Source organism: Lissotriton helveticus, chromosome 5_1, assembly GCF_964261635.1.
Source record: "Lissotriton helveticus chromosome 5_1, aLisHel1.1, whole genome shotgun sequence".
Taxonomy (NCBI): domain Eukaryota; kingdom Metazoa; phylum Chordata; class Amphibia; order Caudata; family Salamandridae; genus Lissotriton; species Lissotriton helveticus.
The window spans coordinates 1388322010-1388347587 of NC_136065.1; the positions used below are offsets into that span (position 1 = coordinate 1388322010).

Consider the following 25578-nt stretch of genomic DNA (forward strand, 5'->3'; position numbering starts at 1 on the left):
AGACCCCATGGGTAGGGTGACCAGGCGTCTGGGATTTGCCCGGACAGTCCCGGTTTTTCAACAGCTGCAGATTTCAGGAATTTAAGCTCATGTCCCGTTTTTTTAGGTCTTGCATAGCGTTGCCGGGCAACGCTCTGCTCGCTTTGCGAGGCATGCAGTATTCAGTGTAGTGGGGTGAAGCTCCGCCCACGTTCCAAGCATCTTTTCATTGGCTTAAATTGTAAATGCTGCTTTCTCATTCGTTTTCAGCTTGTTAGTCCCTCCTCCTAACAGCCATGTCGTAATTTTCCATGGCTATCGGCCCCTTTACTTTAAATACTCTTTTGTTCCCCTGCCTCCCCCCATTTCCTCCCGCAGTTTTTGACTTCTCAGCCCACCACCACCACCCCCTCCCATTCCTGCCTTCTTTCATGCCCACACTTTTGTTTACAATTCAATAGGGCTCGCGTAAATACGAGTACTATTGCATTTGTAAGTGCTTGTTTTCTGCTGGGATTGGCTGCCTGAGTTCGCACTATATTTTGCCTGACCTGTCCTATCCTGTCCAGAACACATGCGCATACAACGTCTTTACACGTCATACACGGGCCAATTCAGAAGGCAGAGACAGCACAAGCAGGTAACCAAAACAGGACAAAGGGAAGCGCGGTGCGGGTCACCTGCGAGGCATCGGTTATTTACGGGAGATACCTCCTAGGGCACCAGTCCTTCCTTCGCCTAGAAGGTGCATGCCCCCTTTCTGAAAGGCTAGCCTTAGGCTGCTGTCCGGTCTCGCTTACTCCAGTGACTGCACACTCACGGTGTGATCTTAGCGAAGATGCGTGGGAGGGCACATTCACTTTATATGTACACCGCTGGGCATAGCCACGAATTCTTTGTTATTGATGTCCACGCTCGAGGGGAGGCATACACGCAAACTGCTTGTTTTATGTGGATATACAATAAAACGTATTCCCCTTTAGAGTCATGCCATGTTTTGCTCAGAACAAGACGCATGTCACCACTTTCATAAATTAACCAGCACTGCAGGTTTTTTATTGGTGCATGCGTGTCATGTAGTGCAGGCAGACAGCCGCCTGAGCGAGGGGCCCTGAGGCACATAATACCTAAGTTTAAAAGGGCCTGGGGCCAACATGGGAAGTCACCATATACCCCAAATACAGGACTGAAAGCAGTATATTGAGCAGAAGGGCCCCAGCGTGGTACTAACATAGACTTGAGAGTTAGCGCGTCAGTGGTCGATTCTGATTGGGTAATAAATGAATATAACATGCAAGTCTTTAAGTGAAATCACTATACAAGCACCAGGCTGTTGTTAGTAATCCTGCGCACGCTTCCCAGGTTGGGTCTGCAGCGCAACGCCTCGAGTAGAATAAGGTCTTGGACAGCAACCCCCCCCCCCTCCCCCCCCCCCCCCCCCGGCCTCCGCAGAATGTGATAAGGGACCCCGTAGTTTGTCATGTTTCGTAGATATCCAATGGTTTTGGACTGAACGTAGAACCCTCCCCCCCACGGGGTGTGGGTGCCCCTTAAAGCCCCCCCCCCTTCTCAGGGGTCTACTTTAATCCCCTGTCTTGTACCGCCTCGATGTATCTCACTGGAGTAGTGGACATGGCAGTGTTGGAACGCGACTGGCAAGAGCAAAGCTCGGAACTGTTCAAAATCGTTACGAGGCGCTGTACGGGTCTTTTGGTATGTGGCAAAACAGTGCTTAGCTGACAATAATGAATACATCCGAAAACATTGCAGAAATGGCGTTTCCGGTGCTCACATTACCGGTAGCTATTTTTACAACATTTTAAGCATGTTTGCAGATTATGGGAGTATGAACGGAGCAAACAGTGTTTCATCTGGTTATCACAATTCTCCCCAGTAAAATCCTGTTTGTTTTCTTTTCTTCCTACAGTCCTGAACCCCTGCACTCTGTCAGGTTTCACACATCTACAAGTTAACAAAATATCACACAACAGGCACTCGCTTTTAACATTTCAGAGCTTGTCCTCGAAAACCATCGAGAACCCATTCTAAATACGTCATAGAAAGAGATCCCAGAACCTTTTAATGAATGAGCTCCTCTTGTGCAGCCTGTCAATTAGGAGCATGCTGGTGTCTGCACACTGTGAATGTGCAATCAGTGGCCATCCATTAGGAGCCTCGATTAACTCAAGGGAGGCGATTCTCACTGACCGGAGTGTTGCAGACGGCCGGGCTTGGCTCCGCTGTGTGTTCCTGGCCGGGCTTGGCTCCGCCGACCTCTGTCCCTGGCTGTGGTGTTTGAGGGCCGGGCTAAGCTCCGCTCGTGGCCTGGCCGGGCTTGGCTCCGCCGTGGCCGCTTGAAACTACAACCCCCAGCAGCCTCATCGCGGCAAGGACGCCGCTCTCGCAAACAGGAAGCGCCTGGAGGCGCATAAAGGATCCCTTGCCACAGAGTCCAGGGGGAGGCGATTCTCACTGACCGGAGTGTTGCAGACGGCCGGGCTTGGCTCCGCTGTGTGTTCCTGGCCGGGCTTGGCTCCGCCGACCTCTGTCCCTGGCTGTGGTGTTTGAGGGCCGGGCTAAGCTCCGCTCGTGGCCTGGCCGGGCTTGGCTCCGCCGGGGCCGCTTGAAACTACAGCCCCCAGCAGCCTCATCGCGGCAAGGACGCCGCTCTCGCAAACAGGAAGCGCCTGGAGGCGCATAAAGGATCCCTTGCCTCCTCGTCCCGCGGGACGCGCGCGGGCGCGCCCGGGAGAAGCCCGGGACAAGGGCGGGACAGTCATAGACAGGAAGAGACAGGGCTGGGCCATATGTCCTGGCCAAAACAGTATCTGGACCTTTGGAGCCCAGGGACATTTGTAACTGGTAAAGTGCCGACCTAGATTATTGCTATAGACTTGTTTGTACTGTTTCGGATACATATTTGGCTGTATTGTCTCCCCAGTATTGTTAATCTTAGGTTATAGGTTAAACCATGCCAAGTGGCACAAAGGAAAAATTTATCTCGGGGGTTGGCCCCATTGATAATTACCTCGTGAAGATGGTAAATAAAATAAACAACGATAGGAGGGCCTCCTTGGGGAGGGGTAGTCCCCCCAATCTTAACCAAGATCCCCCGATCCTTCTGGAGAACCCCCTAGAGACTGTTACTTCCGATTTGAATCCTACTGGGGTAACTACGGTGGTAGCCCAGGTTCACACCGAGCCCCCAGAAGTTGATCTAAATATTGTAAGCGATGAAAATGAAGAAGCATTGCCTATCACTAGACCTGTTAGAAATTGCAGGAAACAACTAAACAAAAGGGGGGGAAGTATTCTAAAAGAAGGGTAGATACCCCCTTAGCAGTTCAGAATAACACTGATGTACAGGACGAAAGTAACGTGGTCAGTAACACATTAAGTCCAGATCAATTTGCTGAATTACTTCGCTCTATGGAAGCTAAGTTTGAAGCTAAATTAGAACAGTTTGTCCTCGACAGTGTTACTGCCGAAGTAAAAAGGTTAGGAGGATTGCTGTCTAAACATATATCAATGGCTGACAGCACTAAACAGGCGGAAAAAGGCTTAGGAGGGCCTGAGCAGGGAGATAGAGGTGGGACAGAGCAGGTAGTGAGAGTGGATAACCAGCAGTTTTCTACCCAGCATTCAATTAGAACTGACTCAGTTACATCAGCCCCTACTACTGTAGTGAATGCAGCCACACGACCAACTACAGGGCCTGATGTCACACCTAGCATTAATCCGGCTAGGAGATGTAAATCTATAAACCTTCCGCCGGAGTGCATCTCCTACGTAATCGTCCTAACTAATGTTCCTGCCCATGATACGCAATTTGCCCAGACACCTGAGGAAACGCACGACTCCCTTAAAAATAAAACTGTGTCGTGGTTGAACATGAAGTGTGGTTTCCCTATAAAATTTGCCCCTGACATTATTACAACTAGAAGGGCAAATTGGATAGTGCCCTCCAGAAAGACGGGTAACGGGGACTGTGTAATTGTAAACTTCAGACACCCACAACACGTGGCCACAGTTCTGTTAAGGGCCGCCTCCCTGATGTATGATGCTAATAGTATCTGTGTGCGACCTTTTGGGTTTTTTTATAAGCAGCCCACTAGAGTGCCCCCACATAGTACGAGAATTAGACCACACACTCCCGTCATGGCCCAGACGCCGGGTTCAATTAAAAGACCTGGAGGAGAGAACTATTTTAACTATGGGCCTAACATTGCCACACATAACAGATTTGACACACTTTCTGGCCTAGAATCGTGCGATTGACGAGAAGTTAGCGAGGGACCAAGAAAGGAGTCCTTCACAGGCTTGGTTTCCTCGGCTCCTGAACACCTCACTTTGATTCCTCCCACTAACCACTGTAACCCCGTAACTATGTATAACTCTGAGGGGGAAACGGTTAAGATGTTAAGCTGGAACGTTGCTGGCTTGCGTTCCAAGAGAGAGGACTGTAACTGGCTGAATCTTGTTAAGCAACATGATATCGTGGCTCTTCAAGAGACATGGGATAAGGATTGTGATTTCTGGTTGAACGGTTTTACCTCGTACTTCATCCCTGCACTAAGATCTTCAGCCGGGAGAGATAGAGGGGGGCTGGTGTTACTGATATCTGTGAATGTAAGGGGGAAAATTAAAAGAGTAGACTGTGCCTCACCTAATTTTCTTATTTTGGAGCTAAATCCCACAAATAACACTAAATTAATTCTAGTGAATTGCTATAATTCGCAGCAAGGGGATTCCCCAAATGAACATTTGGTATGGTTGACTGAATTTTTAAAAGTTCATAACGCAAAGCAAACCACTTTTTGCCAATATATCTTGTTGGGTGATTTTAATGTGCATTTATGTAGTCAGAATTGTTTATTAATTGATAATGATGGGCCAGACCTCACATCCCCGCAACATTTTGAGCACTCCAGTAAGGGCGAAGCTCTGGAGAACCTTCTGTCTAATAACGATCTTTTTGAAGCAGGGTTTCCCGACAAAAGTACTCGTGTTGCCACCTATATAGGCAGGGATTGTGAAACAATAATTGACTACATATTTCTTTCTTCAGGACTTTTAAAATACGTTATTTCCTATAATGCTATACCGTCTTCTTTTAGTGACCACAATCCAGTGGTAATTGAGTTGATTAATGTTTTTTTTTCTTTTAAACAAAACAGTTTCGACACTGGCTGCAGGGGAAGTTAAAGCCAAAGACCAGGGGAGGAGGGTAAAGTGGAGTAAGGTGGTGCCTGAGGACTTTTTTAATACCATCATTGTTAAGGCCGCTTATGATTTAAACATCTGCGGAGATCCCCTTTTTACTGGGAAGGAGGTAATAACCTCTTATGAAGCTATTTGTTCCCAAGTAGCCAAAGAACTTACGTCCAAAAGCAGACCTACCAAAAATAAACCGGTAAAAGGCTGGTTTGACCATAACTGCACTAAATCCCATAATCTCCTCAAAAAAGCTCTTCAGGAGCTACCAAGGAACAAAGCCTTGGTTGCTCAGCGTAGAAGAGAGTACGCAAGAGCAGTCCATGAAAGGAAAAAGGAAATCAAACATGAAGCGTGGGAGAAGCTTATGGACAAAGCAACTTTAAAAGACAGTGCAAAATTTTGGTCTATCATTAATACGCCCCTGTTTTCCAATACTCAGAACAACGTTTTAGAAGTAAATATAGCAGAGGAGGACTGGTTAAGCCACTTTGAACAAATCTATGGAAGCCATCTTGAGATAGATATCTTCGTGGCCCCAGCCTCAGAACCTCCTGTCATGCCAGTAAGATTTCATCTCATGGAAGTTGTTAAGGCAATTGAAGGCTCAGCTGGACGAAAGGCACCAGGCCCTGATGGGGTTCCCACAGATATGTACAAGGCAAACCCGTTGTACTGGGCAAACATCTTGACTAACGTCTTTAATACCTTGGCCTATGTAGGATTCCCTAAATCTTGGTCTCGATCGACAATAATCCCAGTATTTAAGAAGGGCCAAAGGGGAGACCCCAGATGCTATAGGCCCATATCCTTGTTGGACTCTTCCATAAAAATCTTGGGGAAGGTCATTTTAGAAAGGATAACTGGGTGGGCTACTGACAATAACATACTGTCAGATGCCCAGTATGGCTTTAGAGCGGGGAGGAGCACGGAGGACCAATGTCTGAACCTACACTTAATATTAGCGAAATACACTAAGGCGGCTAGGGGCTCTATTTTTTGGGGTTTTATGGACCTGTCCACGGCCTTTGACCTAGTCAATAGGTCAAAGCTGTGGACAATGCTCCTGGAACTGGGCCTCGATCGGCCTCTTGTGTATTTTTTGGCCGAGTTGCACAAAGACTTAAATGCCTCAATTAGGATGACAAATGAGGGGAAATGCACGTCAAGTTTTAAGTCCGGTAGAGGGGTGCGACAGGGATGCATCTTGGCCCCCATGTTGTTTACACTGTATATAAACTCGTTGGAGGTAAACCTGTTAACAGCGACTCCTGACATTCCACGCATGGGAGGTACACCGGTTCCGGTGCTCCTATATGCGGATGACGCTATTTTATTAGCTAGGACCCCTCTGGGCCTGCAAAGATTGCTGGACTCATTCGGGGACTTTATGAAAAGCCTGGATCTGGTAGTTAACTATGGCAAATCTCATGTCATGTCATTGGGTGCCTCAAAGAATAAAGTGAAGTTCTTTTACTGTGGCGGAGAAGTAATCACCAGAGTGAAGGTATTTACCTACTAGGGAGTAGTTTTCGACAATAGGGGCTCATGGTTCCCACAGCTCTCAATAAAGGTAAATGCTGTGAGAAGTTCTTCAGCCGCAGTGTTAGGTTTCGCCAAAAGGTTGGGGGGGAAACCTTTTGAGGCGATCTTGGCTATTTATAAAGCCAAGACCATATCTATAGCAAGATATGGGGCATCAATATGGGGTTTTACCAAATCCGACCTAATACAATCAGAGGAAAATAAATTCTTACGGTCCCTTCTAGGCCTCCCTCAATCCACAGCTACCCACTCTGTCCATCTTGAATTGGGGATAGGTTACATAGTAGACATAATCAAAATAGCCCCCATACTGCTTTAGATCAAAACCTGGCTGAATCCGAACCTTTCCCTAAATCATAAGATCCTAATGGACTGCATCAACCTTGACAATAGGAAAGAAATCCAGTGGTTGTCCTATATGAAAATGTTAGCGATGTATATGGGGCGACCTGAGATCTTTTCTAATCCAGAATCTTTATGCAAGGCTGACCTAGAGTGGGTAAAAATTAACTTTTTTAAGTTAAGGGAGGCAGAGCGGGAAGCGGCAGAACTAGGTAAAATATCGGTTAGGGGCCATGCCCTGGTTACTTTGTCATTAGCGATGCCATCCTATCTGTCTATAGTGACTAATTCTTTTCATAGATGGCTACTGACAAAATTCCGGCTTAACCAAATTCATTCTGTACTTTGGGATCTGGATGGTTGGAGAAAACCGGAAGATGCCGCCCCGGGTAAATGTGACGATTTTTCGCCCCAAGACACCATGCACTTTATGTTTTTCTGCCCTTTGTACCATGAGGCAAGGAAAAGGTTTATCTTTCCACTACTAAAGAAAATGAATTTTATCCAGTGCAAACCTGCCTTATTGTTTTTACAATTGTTGGAATCTCCAGTATCTATGTTTTGTGTTGCTAGCTTTCTTGCCGCGTCAGTAAGAAATAAGAGGGATAGACAGAAAGCCGCACAAGCAATCCAACTTTTTTAATACAATGACTTTTTAGTTCAATCAATTGCCTTAATTTTAGAAATTATTGTTAATTTTGGTCTAATGAACTTGTACTGTATTCTTATCTTGTATATTACAATTTTTATCAATTTTTACATGTATAGCATACTTTTATGATTTTAAGTAATCGAATAAAGTGGTTTGACTGACTAACTCAAGTGAAAAATCCAAAGGGATCTTCACTAGGATCCGAGTGTGGAGATTTTGCTTGAGGATATTCAAGAACAGGGCCTAGTCCGGTCTCCACAAAGACAGTAGTAATGCATACACGTGTTGCTGTTGTATATCCCAAACCAACTAGCCTGCAATGCATGCAATATATCGGATGCAATCTGAGGAAGACTAAACTTCTGCCTGCCTCTTCCTGGCGCACGCCTCGTTCCCTGAGAATGAATACATGGTATAGGGACCACAAGTGACCTTTTCATATGGGAGTACTTCACCTACTCATATTACCGAAGATAAATATTAGGGTAAAAAAGTATGATGACAGCCCTATTTTTTTTGTTGCTCTCTTCACTTTATTGGGCCACACAGCCTACTGCAGTTTGGCATCTCTTTGCACCCACTTTTGCTCAGTTAAACTGGCCACAGGTTCACCACAGTGATATAGAAATAACTAGCAATGATTGGGGCTGAGTATGGAGATAGCCTGACCACCTGCCTTGAAAGCAAAATACCTCTCCAGTTGAGCCAGCCAGCCAAATAATAAAGTCATCATTCATTCTGATGAACATCATTTTTTGTCATTTTCTATAGCACAAACTCGACCCTAAGGTATCAGAGCAGTTTCATGAGCACCAGGTACATTACAGATGGACACATTCATTTTTAGGTCGTGCCTGGGCAGCGCATTGTGCTGCACTGAGAGGCATGATGTGTTCAGTAAGGACTTGAAGCTCTGCCACTCTCTGTCTATATTTTTCATTGGCTTGTGTCATTGTCCACTGTAAACAGTGGCTTTTCATTGATCAATAGGCGTAGTAGTCCCTCCTTAGTACAGTTTTTTCTCATTTTGTAACCACCCATGACGTCACCCCCTGGTACGTGTTCTGTTACTCAGTAGGCTTTAATTACAGCCTCCGAGCACTATTTTCTCAAATAGCTTTCTTCTGCTTGCTGTTTCAGGCAGGACAAACTCTCCCAACGCTTTTTTTATTTTATTTTTATAGCACGGGCGACAAACGCATTTGCAATGCAATAGGTCTTGCATTTGCAAGGGTTTAAGCTATTGGCATTGTGTAAATGACAGTGCCCATTATTTAGCTGTTTTAACAACAACACATAAATTAAAGGCAATGTCATTTACAATGCCAAACTCTCATAAATGCGAGACCTATTGCATTGCAAATGCTTGTTTGAGAGGGTCGGCTGAAAAGGGTTGGAGGTATTTTTTATGTTTCGCAAAGCAGGGATAGCAGCTGTTATAGGAAAGCAATTTAATTAATAGGCATGCAACTGGCTTAAACAATGGCCTTTCCTGTATTTTCTTACTGCCTTTTCTGTAATTTTCTGCTGAGGAGCTCTGTCATTCTGTGCACATTGTTCCCCCTGGCTGCGTCCCCCAAAACCAGCAAAATGCCACCTGTGCGGGAATGATGAGGAAAACATCTTACACCTCATCACTATCTGCAAGGAGCTGCAGCAAGAACGCAGGAACCTGTTGAAACCACTATTTAACAAACAAGCATTTGCAATGCAATAGGTCTCGCATTAGGAAAGTTTGAGCTATTGGTATTGTAAATGACAAATTTTTTATTTATGTGTTGGTTTTGAAAATAGCGAATTTAATAGCTTTGTCTTTACAATGCCAATAGTTTTAACTTTCACAAATGTGACACCTATAGCATTTGTAATGCAATATGTGTTGTATTAACGTGACTTCGATGTATTGATATTACAAATCAAAATGGTTTTTACATTTTTTTTATAATTAATTCTTAAATTAAAGTTATTGTAATTTATAATGGCAATAGCTGAATCAAAACAAAAGAGTCAAAGATAACACCGGATGTACCAGCTAAAAGTCAATTCATAACAGTAGTAAAGAAAGACACTGTGTGTTAGTTTAGTGACAGTGCACAAAAAACTTGTGAAAAGAGTAAACACTGTATATTGAGTGAAATGAAATAAAATAAAGTGGGCACAAACCATGCCCGTGTGTTATATTGCAAAGGGTGGAGTGAAAATGCAACTGTATTCGGAAAAACAGTGACACAGTAAAACCAACGTGTAGCACCGTGCGCTCTAAACATAGCGTGTCATGATGCAGGCGATTTGTAACACACTTACTCAAACCGGAAGTGAAGGAATAGCCTGCTACTATATTTCCAACCGATAGCAGTAATGAATCTAAGTCAATGGAGATAGAGCCCCAATGTTAGCATTAGCGATTACAAATAATAATAACCTAATGTGTGGCAAAATGCTAGAAAAATATACTCACTAAAACACTGCTCTAATGTTGCCACGCTGGAGATTGAAACTCGAGATGGGAAATCTAAACAAGACGGAGGGCATTGCTGTGGGGAGAGGGGAGGAGAAATGAGACACGGCGGGCAGGGGAGGGGGCGGAGCGGGGAGAGCGGCATGAGGGTGTGAAGCAGCAGGGGCCTTTGAAGTGAAGCTAAGCTTCACTTCAAAGGTGTGGGAGGAGTGCGGCTCAGGCAGAGCGCACGCTGGGGGAAGCTTGTGGGGCGGAGCGGGAAGAGCTGCTGGGGAACATATGGCTGGCGATTTGATGCTGTGCACGCGCATTTTAGGTCAATGCGCTTGCGCATTGACCTAAAAGCGCACGGGCACAGCATCAAATCGCCAGTTAGTTAAAGTCTGTTTAAGCCCCTATAGTCTCGCTCCGCCAGGTCGCGAGACCTAAAAAGGGATCAGGTCCTGCAGGCAAGCAGTCCTGGCTTGCTTTTCAGGTGACGAAGTCCAAATGGCTTGTCGACTGGTAAAATATATCGGAGCCGCAGAAGCCAGAATCAACTCAAAAAAAGAATAAACGGATAAAGAAAGCGCATTTTCCACACCCCCAGAGCTAAAATACTCGGAGTACACAGAGGCACAGTTGGCTCACAGGAACAAACATGGACAGACTACCAAAAAGCACGAGCGTACGGGGAAAAGGAATGTGGACTGCAACGCACTCAGAAAGGGAAAGGGGGTCAGGTTACCCATAAGAAACCTCCCCCGAGGAATCGCAGAAGTGCCTTAGTGGTGGACGAACATTCCTCCCTAACTATTTTTTAAATTCTAATTTTTAGTACTGTCTAATCGATATTTTTTCCTTTTTTAACTTATCACAAGTACTATTCCCTAGGCTGCTATAGATATTCTTAACTGCTTTTATTGCTGCTGGTTTTTGTAATGGTTTTTATTAACTGTACAATAAAGTATTACTTACTTACTGTGCACATTGTTGAAGTAAAATGGTAGTCCTTCTTCTATTTTTAGGAAATGTCCCGGTTTTTTGCTTTAAAATTCTGGTCACCCTACCCATGGGGAGACCAAGAACAGGCAAACCTAACAAGGGATCTTAGACAGGGTGTCCTTGCATGTAATGCAGGCTTTACAGCCTGTATAGATCCTCGTAAACAAGGGCATCACTTTCCAGGGGCAGGCAGAGGCACTGGCATGCGTCGCGCGATTCTGGATCCTGACAGGAATTGCAAAACTACGCATCACAAACCAAAGAGAATTCATGCTACAACATCGCCACCTACGGGTCAGAGGGCAACACTGCACTCTGCCAACTCAAACCAGGGAAAATATAATGTCAAAGTCTCTTAGGAGCGCAAGTTTGGTGCTTGACTCGTACCACATGCATACCGAAGCAGGCATACAGTCAATAATCATCCATCATTAAGAGAGAAGGAAAACAACACTTATCTTTGGCTGCGAGCAGCGAAGAAAGAGGATTACCAGGACCGAGACAAGGGACTATATGGTGGATCCTGACTCCTGATTGGATCATGGGACTTGATTATGTTGTCTGTTCTTCGTTTTAACCAATTTCCTTGGGGTTTCTAGAAATGTGGTTTGGTTTACTACTTTAAAATGGCTGCTGTGAAATTGAAGGGAAGAAAGTGAAGCATAATCCGAGCCTCCGGTCCTGACATAGCGTCCGGTACCGCTCACAGGACCCTTTGTTTTTATGTTTAACAAAAGGTCCCACTTATTAAAACTTTCAGGGTCTCGCTTCGTTTTTTATACCACACTTACACCAATCTACATCACACAGCACCTCCGCTTACCCTTCATCACAGAGTCTTATTTTAAAAGAGCCTCCTCGAGGGGCTCGTTTGGCATTGCAGGGCAAGCCCAATGAGGAGCTACCCGATGATGAAGCATGACACCCATCTCGGTGTGTGAGGGCTCTCCCCCATCCCGACTTACTGCGTTTTCTGTCACTTTTTCTGATTCTTTTAGGAGCTGCTTACTCCACTTGTATACAGGCTATTGTTGGTACAATCCGTGAGAGCTGCTCTTTGTACCTCAGGCACACACACTCATTTTATTTTAATTGGGGTTTCAACCATTCTTTTGGCATGTTCTCCTGACCAATTTAGTGTGTGCTTTTTGTGTATTTTTGATAGTTCTATTGACAAGAGATGCTAGCTGGTATGAATGTGCTTCTCATAGACCTTACTAGTTTGTCAGTGAGGCCCTCTCTTTTCTTTAGTGTTATGGTTTGGTAGTCTTTGCTTGCACACATGACAGTAGTGACTTGAATGAGTGGCTAGAAGTGAGGGCGGTGATAGTAAGGTCATAATTTCTATTGCCAATTATAGAGTAAGCCTTGGAGGACAGATTTAAGAATAATGAGGGTGACTCTGGTAAGGCGACGGACAGTAGTCTGTTGCTCCCATGAATGACAGAGAGTCTTAATTGGCACAGGCGTTTTTTATTTTTTTATTTACAGGAGTTGAAATAAAGTAACACAGTTAATATAGAATCATTGTAGTTTTCCATAAGGCGTGAGCAAATATACTCTTATGTTACATGTTATCGAGACAAATTGGTTGCCAGAGTTGGCGTTCCTAAACCCACCACAATCAATGAATTTCATCTTGGTAAGATTGAGTTTCAGATATATGTATGAGATTCATGTCTGGATTCAAGAAAGCTAGAACTGCTGACAATACACTGATATGCAGTTGTGTGTTATCAAATTATTTGTGGAGTGAGACCCTTTGGTTTGCAAGCAGGACACATAGGGACTCCACCTAGATATAAGGACCCTGCTGGATAAGAGGGCATTATTTTGCGAACTAGAAGTATCAGGGAAGACCTAGTTTATTGAGGATTACATGTTGATGAACTGGTGACAGGTCTAAAGGAAGGGGCAGTTCAGGACTTTGAATCTAGATCAGAGTCTTGCAGTGAGTTGCTTTAAATACGACTGACTGGTCTCATTTGTTCTAAATCCAAGATCTGAAGTGCATCATCAATTAGAAGGTAGGGGTGCAAACATAAATCCTTGATTTTTGGAGGCAAGTATTAGCTAGTGCTAAAAACATTATGGCTCTGTCCTGAATTTGGACACAACGGTGGAAACTTAAACTGGTAATGCTTATAGTTACCCATGGAACTAATGTGCTTCCTGTGATTTATTTCTTATCAGAGTGTGCAAGTAGGTATCCTCGAGGTCTATGGGACTCAGCAAGGTTATGATATTGTAATGTACCTGATGATTATTTATCGTTACAAATTGGTTGTTTGTTCTTCAAGTTCTAGTCTATTACTACATTCTTTAAAGAGGTGCTAGGACGTTTTTCTGTGCAAACGTCTTGAGTGATAATGCAAAAGCTATATACATTTTTTAAGGTTACATACACAGTGGGGAAGTCAGGCATGTTTTGCAGCAGTGATGATCTAGAATAAGAGGTCATGAGTGGAAGTATCTGAGGATAATATAATGGCGACTTAGAGATACCAATACTTACAGTGGAGCAAACATGTACATTCTGGTGTGGTGTACGATTAATGGGTTGGGTTAGACTAACACATGGAAACAATGACTGTTACATGTAAGGTGCCGGTTTGCAGCAACAGTAGTGAAACAAAGCCCAATTTAAAGGACATAAAAGTTCTTGGATTTAGGAAATAAAGTATAGTAAGTATAATGTGACCAAAGACATTAATAGATGCCCAACAGGGCCACAGTGTACTAATTTTGCAATTAGTGTGTATTCCTTGGGGCAGTAAGGAAATGTTAGAACTAGGTACTGAGGCTTAGGCCTGTTTATGTGCTGTGCATGTGGGACTTCATTACAGTAACAAGAAAATAAATATACCTGTTGTAGTTTGATGGGAAATGCTTTAATGATAACTAGGTAAATTAAAACAATTGCAGCGTCACTCGTGTGATCATTAACTAGCAGTGCTCAGACCTTTGTTTGTGTATTCTCAGCAGGTGTGCCCAATGGCTTTGGAAACCATGCAGAGAGTGGGTCAGAATCTGAGTGCAGCTCCGTCCTTGGCAGTGGCCTCACCTTTGAGTCCTGTAGGTAAGAGGCGGCACAGATTGTCTAAACATCCATTTTTTAAATCCCTATTTTACATCTGGCAAAGCCAACTCATAGTGTTCAATACACAGAGATTGGGGGTTTTGTTACCCCTTCCTTTCAGACACCGACTTGAGACTTTGCTAGTCACGTCTTGGATCAGCCCAAATTAATATTTTCGTAGCACTGCCATTCCATTTCCTGTGTGGGTGTATCCTTCCACCTACTAGCAGGCGCGGTGCATCCATTGGGGCGTTGCCCGCCCGCAGCTCCCTCGGCGTCTCTGAACTTATGTAAACTGACTCAGTTTACTTAAGTTCAGCGATGCCGAGGGAGAACTGACAATCATGTCAGTCAGCATGACGTCGGACCACCCACCCCCTTCAGAGTCTGAAGGGGGTGGGAGGTCCGGCATCATGTTGACTGACATGCATTGTCAGACCATTCAGGGACAGGCAGCAGCACAAGTGCTCATGAGTGGGGAAGGTCAGAAAATCCGTGCCCAGTCATGCGCACTTGTTGTTTGCACTGGTTTGCGCATGCCCATTAGGAGCCCCTTGTTGTCCTAATGGGCAGGTGGCGGGAGAAGAGTAACCATGCTCTAAGCCAATCCTGGCGCTGCTGGAGCAGCGCCAGTATTGGCTGAGGGGTTGCCACTTCAGTGCTGTTTTGTTTGAAGAGGCGCCAACACGGACCCGGCCGAGAAGCGGCGGGAACCCCGGACCGGTCAGGTAAGATTTTTTTTTTTTTTTTAAATTCCCCCAGTAGCAGCGTCTGGATCGTCAGTGTGCCGTTTGTTTTCCATTACTTTCAGTTTGTGGCACTTTGTGCGCGCCTCTTTGGACATGGGTGGCGTCACTGTGTGGTTGTATGCAAGTTAGAACGTCTTTCACAATACTTCCCCTTGTGAGGGAGCGCACTAGTCTGAAGAGGAGAATGGGTTTGGGGCTGCTTACAACATCGAGTATTACTACATCTGCCTGAAAAAGTGAGCAATGCATTATGTTGTGATTCATAATTATTGACTGTAATCTTAAATCATAAACTGTCAAAACTGGTTAAGGCAGTGAAAACCACCCAGACAGTACTTTTTAGACAGGAATACGAGGGGGGTTATCAATAATATGATTGTGGAAGGGGCTGTTACCACTTTGACGTGACGGCCTTCTTTGTTAGAGCAATTAAATGTATCCTGGCATTCGTGTGAATCCTTCAGTGTATTACAGTTTGAGGGAGCCATTCTCCACTTCTGGGGAGAGAGACAGGATGCAAGGTGTGAAGGGTTGAGGGCTGCGTGGGGGCAAGGGTGAACAAAACCTTTAGATTTCGAATCAATATGGCAAAACTTGTTTTTTTCAAACTAAAATGCTGCACGCAGCACTTTTTATTTTTATTTGTCACTACAAGGAGTGTGAAGACAACACAGATCTTTGACAGTTTTAATACAAAGTTCAAACATGTTTTTCGTCTTATGAGGCCCTGTCTACTGCTATGCCAAGAAGGGTCATATGAAAACTATAAAATAAACGTAAATTCAAGTGAAATATCTGGTGGACGTTCGAGTGCGGTCTATTGGGGGTATGTGATGAATATTCCCATGTGTATAAAATGTTCGCCCTCCGACTGACACATTTTATGTTTTTTTTTTAAGGCTGTGTTCCTTAGTAAAATTGCAAAAAATCGTGATAATATAGGACTGTAAAAATGTGATTTTTTTTTTTTTTAGCTTTGAAATTGTTTTGGTCCATAATTAGTAATGTGAATTTTTCAAATGTTAAGAGACGCATAGGTTTTATAGTAAAGCAGACATTTCTTAAGGGTATGGGTACATGTCAGTTTGTGGTGTGTGTGTGTTAGCAGTACACACATACGCACATGTTCGTCAGTAGATTGACGTTGAAAAGTAAATGGCAGCAGCATGAATGCCACTGGTGTCTTTGAGACGTGAGCATGCGCTGAGACCGCTGCATTGCTCTTGGTGGTGTATAATGGTGGAGGTGGAAATGCACTTTGGGAGGTATTCTGGTTGCTGAAGGTCTGGGGGACTGATGGGGTGGGGGAGGGAAATTGTGCAAGTGATGCGTGCATCACATTTGCAACCCCCTGAGGGTGCCAGTTTTGAATGAGAGCCAGATTTGCTGCGAGTGGGTCGGTCCCTTGTACCAGAGTTGCTCAGCTGTAGTGGCAGTGTGGTTGTCTAGTCTATTAATGCAATAACTGCACTTTCACAATTGCTTCATTAACCTTGCTTCTCAAATTTGCTTGAAAATGCACCATTTACCCACTCTTTTTTTCAAAATTTTCAAGAGGGGGAACCCCAGAACCACCCTTAAGATGTTCGGGCTCGCTCGCCCGCCACGGTGCACTCCAACACAAAGTTTATGCCGCACCACTTTCAAATGTCACCAGCTGCCCCTGCCTGTTAGGAAATGCATGAGGCATTTAAACCTGAAAACTATCCTCAGTGATTACACTTTTTGACACAATCAGTTCCTTATCTCATACCTGCATTCTATACAAAAAATATTTTTTTGTCCTTTTTTTCACTGCTAGACACATTACTTCACAGGGGAGTGGCATTTCCTTTGCCTCATCCCCAGGACAAGCTTCTGAACAGCAAATTTTCATGTTTATGTAGTCCACTGGACACGTAGGCTGAGCTGTTTATTGCCTAAAATCTTTGGTAGCCAGTTTACTATACAGCAGTAGGGTTGTGGGAAAGAAGACTGTTGCTAAGGCACGATATATAAATTAAATTAGGAGTAACCCGATATTCCTAGGAAACTGGGGTACTGTAAAATAGCTAAAGATGCACATTGATTACTTTCGACTTATTCAGAGGGGATCAATTTATAAATCACCCAAAGACATAAAGGATAAATGACTACTGAAATAGTTAACAACAAATCAAGTAATATTTATCTAGTCATACTTTTAACTCCTCAAGAAGGAATCACAGGTGCTACAAAAAGAAAGGTGTTGGCTCATTTCTAATATGTTGTGTATGTGATTATTTCTCGTGGAGATTAAAGTAGGGCTATATTAATGTTACTTTATTTACATATTTATGTACACATTTATTCTCTCATTTTGCTCTCACATTTATATCTTATTATGACTTTTGGGTGAATCATTAATTGGCCTCATAAAAATGTTTGGGTACCTATGAATAAGTCCTAAGGAACCATGGTGCACCTATAGCTAAGTGAGATATGCCTCTACATGCTCAAAATATTTGAAATTGTATGTGTGGTTCCTTATCGTGGAGTCTTCACTATTAGGGTGAGTGTTTGAGGGAACTACAGTGAGCTTAAAGCTCATCTTGCATTTCTGACTGTGGTGCCAATGTAAAAACCTATTTACAGAATTTAAGTTGTGTATATTGTAATACTCCCAGAATGCTTTTTGCTTATATGTGAATACATGCATTATTATGGAAACAGTATTGGGGGTAATTAAAATGTACCCAAATATAACTAGCTACTTGAAGAAAATAATAGATCTGAAAGAAACACGTTAGTGATAGATTCCTTACCTTAGAATTACCCCCAGGCATCAGACTAGATCCGGAAAGTTTTAGTCAGCAGTACCCCAACGTGTCGTAGGTGTCGTTGTACGGCTCCGCGTACGTCGAATGCCGGGCAATGGCTCCGAAAACTTTGCGGGAGCGGTCCCAAAAGTTGCTGGAGGCCCCGGAGTCAGCTCCGCGCCGTTCAAGGCACCGGTTCCGCGGAAGGTCGAGGTACCGGCCGCTGAGCCACCACCACCATCGTTCGGCGAAGTCTTCGCACTCAAAGTCAGGTAAGGCAAAGCATAAGAAGACGAAGAAGCGTTGTCGCTCTTCGCCTAGCCTGTCGCGTGGCATGGCTGAGGGTGCAGGGGGTGCCACCCCCACGACTCCAGCTGAGCCTGCGCAGTTGCCGATGGCCTATCCGTCCTTCCCGGGTCCGTCGGCGACTCCGGCCCAGCTACAGGACTTCCTGTCAGCCATGGCCTGCCTTTTTGGCTCATCGGGCCCCGTCGGAACGCCTTTGGGCCCTGTGGGTCTGACTGGGGGTCCTCGCTCTTCTTCGTCGCCGGCTCCGGCCCCAACGTCGTCGCTGACTCCGGTCTCTATGCCGCGAGACCCCCATAGATCCATGCATGGATCCCAGCCGATGTCGGGTGGCCTCGTACGACCTCCACCGACATCGACATCTATGGCACCACCACCGGCATCGGCCGGCTTCATGGCCGAAGCCGTCCCCTGCTTCCACGCCGACGTGGAGACAGGCGCCGGACCGGTGTCGGTCAACGCTGATGGGGAATTTCTATCACTTTCTCCATCTGCCTCCCTCTTTTCTGCCTGCTCAGCAGGTAGGGGAGGACTGGGAGGGGTCTGAGGACCCTCTTGCAGCCCAGTGCGAGCTAGACCCAGACTGGGAAGAGGATTTGGAGAATGCAGGTGACATGGATTTTACTCCAGAACCTGAGGAGGGTGGTACATATTCTGTGGTGTTGCGTAGAGCAGCCGAGGTGCTCCACCTCGAGCTCCCTACAGTGGCCGTTAGGACTAACCTCCTGGTAGAAGTGCTCCGGCCAGCCTCTTCCTCTACGGAGCCGCTGCTGTCCTTTAATGATGCACTTTCAGACGACGTTCTTTTAGGCACCTGGTCCAGGCCCAAAGTAGGGGCACCTGTGGATAAGAACGTGGCCCGACGCCATCGCCCAGCCCCGGACGACCCCATTTTCTTCTCCCAACACCAAACCACTGAGAGCTTGGTTGTCCAAGCCTCTGCGTCCCCGAGCGCATTCCCTTCCGCACCTCCTGACAGGGAATCCAAGAAACTGGAACAGTTTGGGAAGAAACTGTTTACTTCCGCCAGTTCAGGGCTGCCGTCTGTGAACACTGCATGCCTCTTGGGCCGTTATTCCCATTCTGTGTGGGACACGGTTGCCCAGGTGCTGCCTCAGTGTCCGGAGGCGGTGCTCTCCCAAGCTATTGCTGAGGGAGAGGCGCAGCCAAGTTCACAATTCGTTGTGGCCTTGATACTGCCGACTCGCTGGGCAGGGTGATTTCGACGACAGTGGCGCTACGTCGCCACGCCTGGCTGAGGACAACTGGTTTTTGCGGGGCTGCCCGGAACACTCTAGACATGCCCTTTGATGGCGCTCGCCTTTTTGGCGACAGTGCAGTGCGTTGGAGCATTTTCAGGACTCACAGGCTACGGCCAAGTCCTTAGGCCTTTCTGCCACTTGCACTCCTTCCGCTTCTGCTTTTTGCTCCTTTCGTGGCCAAGGAAGGGGCGTCCAAACATGTTTGTTTCAGAGCCACAGGCCTGCGCAGCAACAGTCTCAGTCCAGCCGCGGGACCCACAGAGGTGGGTCACGGGACCAGGGGTCGGGTCAGTCCACCACCTCCCCTGCCGCCACTGCCTCCAAACCTTCATAGTCCAGTGTTCCAGATCCATCAAACACCAGTGGGTGGCAGGATTCGCCATCACCTCCCCGACTGGAGCACCATCACTTTGGACAGGTGGGTTTTACTGATAGTCCCTAAGGGGCTACTCCCTCCCCTTCGAGACTACCCCTCCAACCATGCCACCTCAGTACCACGGCATGCCGGGGATCACTTGGTACTTCTCCAACAGGAAGTTGCGGCCCTCTTGGCCAAGAGGGCCATTGAGCGCGTTTCGATGCCAGAAGTAGGTCATGGTTGTTACTCCCACTACTTCCTTTTTCCAAAGAAGGACAAGGGCGTGCGTCCTATCTTAGACCTTCGGAACGTCAATCGCTTCCTCCGGAGGGAGAAGTTAAAGATGCTCACACTTGCTCAGGTCTTCTCTGCCCTAGACCCGCAGGACTGGATGGTAGTGTTGGACTTGCAGGACGCTTATTTTCATATCCCCATCCTGCCGGCCCACCGGTGTTACCTGCGGTTAACGGTACGCCACGAGCACTTTCAGTTCACCGTGCTCCCTTACGGTCTTACCAGCGCCAATCGAGGGTTTCAGTCTTCCCCTATCTCGATGAGGCAGTCGTCTCCCACCTCCAGACTACTGCCGACCTCCTGCATTTGCTGGGATTCTCTATCAATGTGCTGAAGTCGCCCCTGGTTACCTCTCAGAAGCTCCTCTATATCGAAACGGTTCTGGACTCAGCGCATTTTCTGGTTTATCCTCCCGAACAGCGAGTCTGGGTCATTCAGGCTATGATACCGATCTTTCGGCCCTTGTCCTGGGTTTCGGTCCAGATGACCTTGAGGCTGCTGGGCCTCATGGCCTCCTGCTGACCAATCATGCCAGGTGGCATATGCGGGCTCTGCAGTGGAACCTGAAGTTCCCGTGGGCACAGCATCAAGGGTACCTGTCCGAGCACATCCAGATCTCAGAGGACACTGCACAGCAGTTGCAGTGGTGGCTCACAAACGAACATTAGGTAAGCGGCAGATCCCTCTCCATTCCCCAACCAGAGCACACAGTGGTGACGGATGCGTCTCTCCTGGGATTGGGTGGCCATATGGGAGAGGCGGAGATCAGAGGCCTCTGGTCTCCGGCGGAGTCCAGGCTCCATATCAACTTTCTGGAGCTCCGGGCAAGCCTACTTGCACTGAAGGCATTCCTTCCCTCTGTCAAGGGGAGAGTAGTGCAGGTGTTCACAGACAACACCACCGCCATGTGGTATTGCAACAAGCAAGGCTGGGTGGGGTTGTGGACCCTATGTCAGGAGGCTCTGCGCCTCTGGACATGGCTGGAACGTCAAGGCATTTCCTTGACTGTTCAACACTTGGCAGGTTCCTTGAACTCCAGGGCGGACAAACTCAGCCGCAGGTGCATGATGGATCATGAATGGCGTCTTCACTCGGAGGTGGCTCAAGGTCTCTTTCAACAGTGGGGAGAGCCTTGGTTAGATCTATTTGCCACCGAAGAGAACGCACAGTGTCATCTCTTCTGCACGTTGGAATTTCCAAGGCGGCATTCGCTCGGCGACGATTTCGTCACGAGTGGACCTGGGGTCTATTGTATGCCTTTCTGCCTATACCACTTCTATCCACAGAGTGCTGAAGAAGATCAGGCGCGACCGGGCCCAAGTCATTCTTGTGGCCCTGGACTGGGTTCGAAGAATTTGATATCCCAAGCTACTCAATATGAGCATGGATCCCCCGATCCGACTGCCTCTTCGGGAGGATCTTCTGTCGCAGCTTCTGTCGCAGCAGCAGGGTACTGTAATCCACCTCAACCTGTCCAGCCTCCACCTACATGTGTGGAGATTGAGCGGCAACAGTTGATTCCTTTTGACTTGCCTCCTGCAGTCCGTGATATCATTCTGGCAGCCAGGCGTCCCACCACTAAATCAGTGTACACCTGCAGGTGGAACAAATTTGTGGCATGGGCACAGCAAAGGCTGTGGATCCCCTTTCTGCCCCTCTTTCAGAAGTCCTTTTGTTCCTTCTTTCTCTGGCCCAGCAGGGCTCTGCTCTGGGCACTATTAAGGGCTATCTTTCTGCAATTTCGGCCTTTCTCAGGCTCCCTGATCAGCCCTCTCTTTTCAAGTCCCCTTTTGTGATAGATTTCTCAAAGTCATTACTCACCTTTTCCCTCCTATTCCGTTTGTGATGCCGCTGTGGGACTTGAATCTGTTTTTTACCTATTTGATGTGCGCTCCCCTTGAGCCGCTTCACAACTGTCCTCTTCGTTTATTGACTTTGAAGACTGCTTTCCTGGTTGCCTTCACCTCCGCTAGGCGCGTGAGTGAGCTCCCGGCTCTTTCCTGTAAGCCTCTTTTTCTGTCGGTCCATCCAGACAAGGTTGTGCTTCGCACTCGTCCTTCCTTCTTGCAAAAGGTTGTCACTGCCTTCCACATTGGGCAAACGATCACCTTGCCCACCTTCTTTCCGCCTCCGCACCCTTCCAGAGAGGGAGAGAGGCTCCACCATCTGGACCCAAAACGTGCGCTTTCATTTAATTTGAATCACACACAACAGTTCCGGGTGGATGACCAGCTCTTTGTTGGCTACGTGGGCGCCAAGAAAGGCCGGGCTGTACACAACAGGACTCCATACCACTGGGTCGTCTTGTGTATCAAAGCCTGTTATTCTCTGGCTAAAGAGGAACCTCCGGTGGGGTTGTGCACCCATTCTACCAGGGCGACAGCAGCTACTACTGCATTCGGACGTGGTGTCCACCTGCAAGACATCTGTCAGGCAGCCACATGGTCCTTGCTGCACACTTTTACAAAGCATTATTGTCATGACAGTCAAGTCCAGAGAGACGGCTTCTTTGGCCGTCCTGTTCTCCGTGACTGTCTGGTGTGATCTTTGTTCGCACACCCACCACCGTGGTTGGTTTTGCTGGACTATCTATTCTAAGGTAAGGAATCTAACGCCAACGATGTACGCGGAGCCGTACGACGACGCCTACCGACGCGCAGTGGTAGTGCTGCCGAAAACTTTCCGGATCCAGTCTGACGCCTAGGGTAATTGTAAGGTAAGGAACCTATCACTAACTAATGTTTCTTACAGATATATCCTTACCGAAGGTCAGTAACTTGTTCATCAAGGTTATAGGTATTCAATTACAATGTTGTGCAATTTTTTTATTTTGATTGACATTTCTCTATTGCATCGTTTAATAAAAGGTGTTTGAATGACTGCATTTAAAACATATATATTAGATGAGAATCATTGTAAAACCACCGAGGTCTACATTATGGACAGCATGTAAAAGATATTAAAGTAGTACTCCATTTGTAAAGAAAGTCACAAAAGTGCTCTTGCATTTCTATAAACTTGCATTTGTGTACAGTCACAGCTTTAAAGAATTCACAAGAATTTACAAAAGTAGGTCTGGAAACCATTCTCCTAAACAATTTTGTGTGAATTCCATTTCCATATGAGCAAATAGACAACCTTTTGGTCATGCAAAAATCTGCTGAAAAAGTGCTGACTTACTATTTACACTTTTCCCTGCAGGGGGAATGTATTCTCCCTCACTGACCCAAAAGCCCCTGTCGCCTGCGATGAACTAATTTTCCATCACCACTAGTTCTGGGTTTTCTTGTTTTGTTTAGGAGAATTGTGTTCCCTTCACATATGTGCATCCTCACCAGTCTGTTTATTTGCTTACCATATGGTAGGTTGGAAACTTAACAAAGCACTTAATAATACAATGAATTGTTCAGTATTTACTGTGAACTACTTAATCCTGATGTCCTGAAAAGCAACCCATGTGCATCCAGATAGCCTTGCTTGAGTTGAAACTAAAATTGCCAAAATTCATGATTCAGTCTTCAGCACCGTAGAACTATATCTCTTACACGCATTTTTCCACCACTGTTATACTCTTTCTTGTCATAAAGACCTCTAGAAATCACAGAGTTGATAAGCGAGGCTTCCAAAACAAGAGGCTAAACTAGCCACAGATGACTACTTTAATCAATTCTCCCTTCTCTCACACATACACAAATAACATGAAATGCCTCTTTGTGCTCTGGAGTAGTAAAACATGCTGTCATCACCACTTCCTAAAAGAATAACAGTTGGCCCAAACATCTTGTCAAACTCTTGGCCAGTCTCAGACCTCCCACCCATTTTCTGTCAAGCCATTTACTATGAAGTGATCAGTTCATGTATAGAATAAGAGTACATTGAGCTAAATTGATTCCTCCTTGACAATTAGACTCTATAGGTTGCACCAGATGAGCCCTAGCTAACATAATGGAGTAAATCTTCGTTTCCATGGACAAAGACAAGAAAACAGTCCTTGTACTCCTCTAACACTCTGTGGCCAACAATACTGTCGACCATCCAATACTGGTGGAAAGGCAAAGGATACGCAAATTAGCACATAGTGCTGCTAACTGACTAGAACAGCTGTAGCTGACTTCATAACTGGTGAACCAGGTTCGAATTCTGGCCCTTGAATTCTGTTATTCTGGGCAAATCATACAACGTCTCCGCACCTAATAATAACGTCTTGTTCTCAAGTAAAGCAGTCTAATGTCCTTGGGCCAAGTTAGCTCTGTATACAAGTAAAAAAACAATAAAAAAAGAGCTTGACCAATGGTGAAGAATGGCTGGATCGACTCTGTTTTTGTTTTATTTATATCTGCAGTAAAGAAAAGTTAGGATCAGGTCAATTAAGTCCAGGTAACCTGCTGCATCCCCCTGTTGCTTGATGTTCTTCTACTTGCCTGCTCAGCTACTAAACTTGCACCAAGTCGACTACCAAATGAATCTGGATGGTATACAAATTCTCTTGACAGCCTTTCAGACAATCCCACAACTATCATCTCTTGAACCATGTACTCCACAGGATTTGGAAGAATGTCCTTTTTTATGCGTTTTATATAGCGCATACTTTACTCGAAGGTTATCAGAGCGCTTTACAATTGAACCAGTTACATAAGAACTACATACTTACATGAATAATATAAAAGATACTAACAGATAAAGTCTAAACTCCCAAAAGAATGGTAGTAAGTACAAAAATCTACTACAGATATTAGTGGTTAGAGTTAAATATGTACAAGTTGAAAATTCACTAAAGATTACATTTTAAGAAGCGACAAGGTTGGACAATTATATATTAAATATTTACAGAGCATGATCGCCTCGCCGGCCGTTCAGCCAGGTCTTCGGGGTTCTGTTACACACACGGGCAATGGTCTTGGGCCTGGAGGGATCCCTGAGCTGGTGATGGGCGTAGGGGTAGAAGGCCGCGGAGTGGTGGGCATAGACGGCATGCAAAATCCTGGGGCTGATCTTTGGCTTGTGCTGGGCTCAGGATGTGGGAAGGGAAGGGCACTCAGAGCAGGCGGTTCTGTGCCATGAAGTTCAGTCTCCCGCCGGGCTCAAGCACCCATAGCGCCACTGGTTCCTGACCTCCATGCCGTATAAAACATAGATGCTATTTTTGGGCTTTCTATGTTTTCATTTTCCTCAAGGTCTAGGAATCCTCTACCTGTGGCCTCCTTGCCTTCCAAAAAAAAATCATAAATATTGGGATACGTTGACTTTCCTTTCCTGGCTGTTGTAGCAGCACATCCTCCTAGTCAGTGTATTTATATCTAACCTTTAGCTGAACTTTTGGTTATTTAAGGAGAGAACAATTAGATATGTCAAGCTCACAAGCAAGAAAAGGCGCATTTGCTGCATAATCAGTGTCTCATTACAGCTTCTCCAAATTCAAACATTTTGGGGATTTACTCCTAGTTTAGAGGTGCCAAAGGCTTACCCGACAAAAGAGACTGCACATCCTCCAAGAGTGATAAGCAAACCAGCAGTCTTGATCAACTGTGGCCTGATAGGGCTAGTGGCAGTGTTGACGTGGGAGCAACACAGACTACAAC

General features: G+C 45.9%; 1 protein-coding gene across 2 annotated transcripts in view; it reads left to right on the top strand.

The window, feature by feature from the left end:
- Nucleotides 1-25578, top strand: part of BRPF3 (bromodomain and PHD finger containing 3) — a 538751-nt gene that overhangs the window by 426417 nt on the left and 86756 nt on the right. Inside the window, exon 9 of one of the 2 annotated variants that reach the window (XM_078644347.1) lies at nt 14157-14253. In XM_078644347.1, the coding sequence (XP_078500473.1) occupies nt 14157-14253 (97 nt within the window). The remainder of the gene's footprint in view (nt 1-14156; nt 14254-25578) is intronic. The other variant, XM_078644348.1, reaches the window with a different exon arrangement.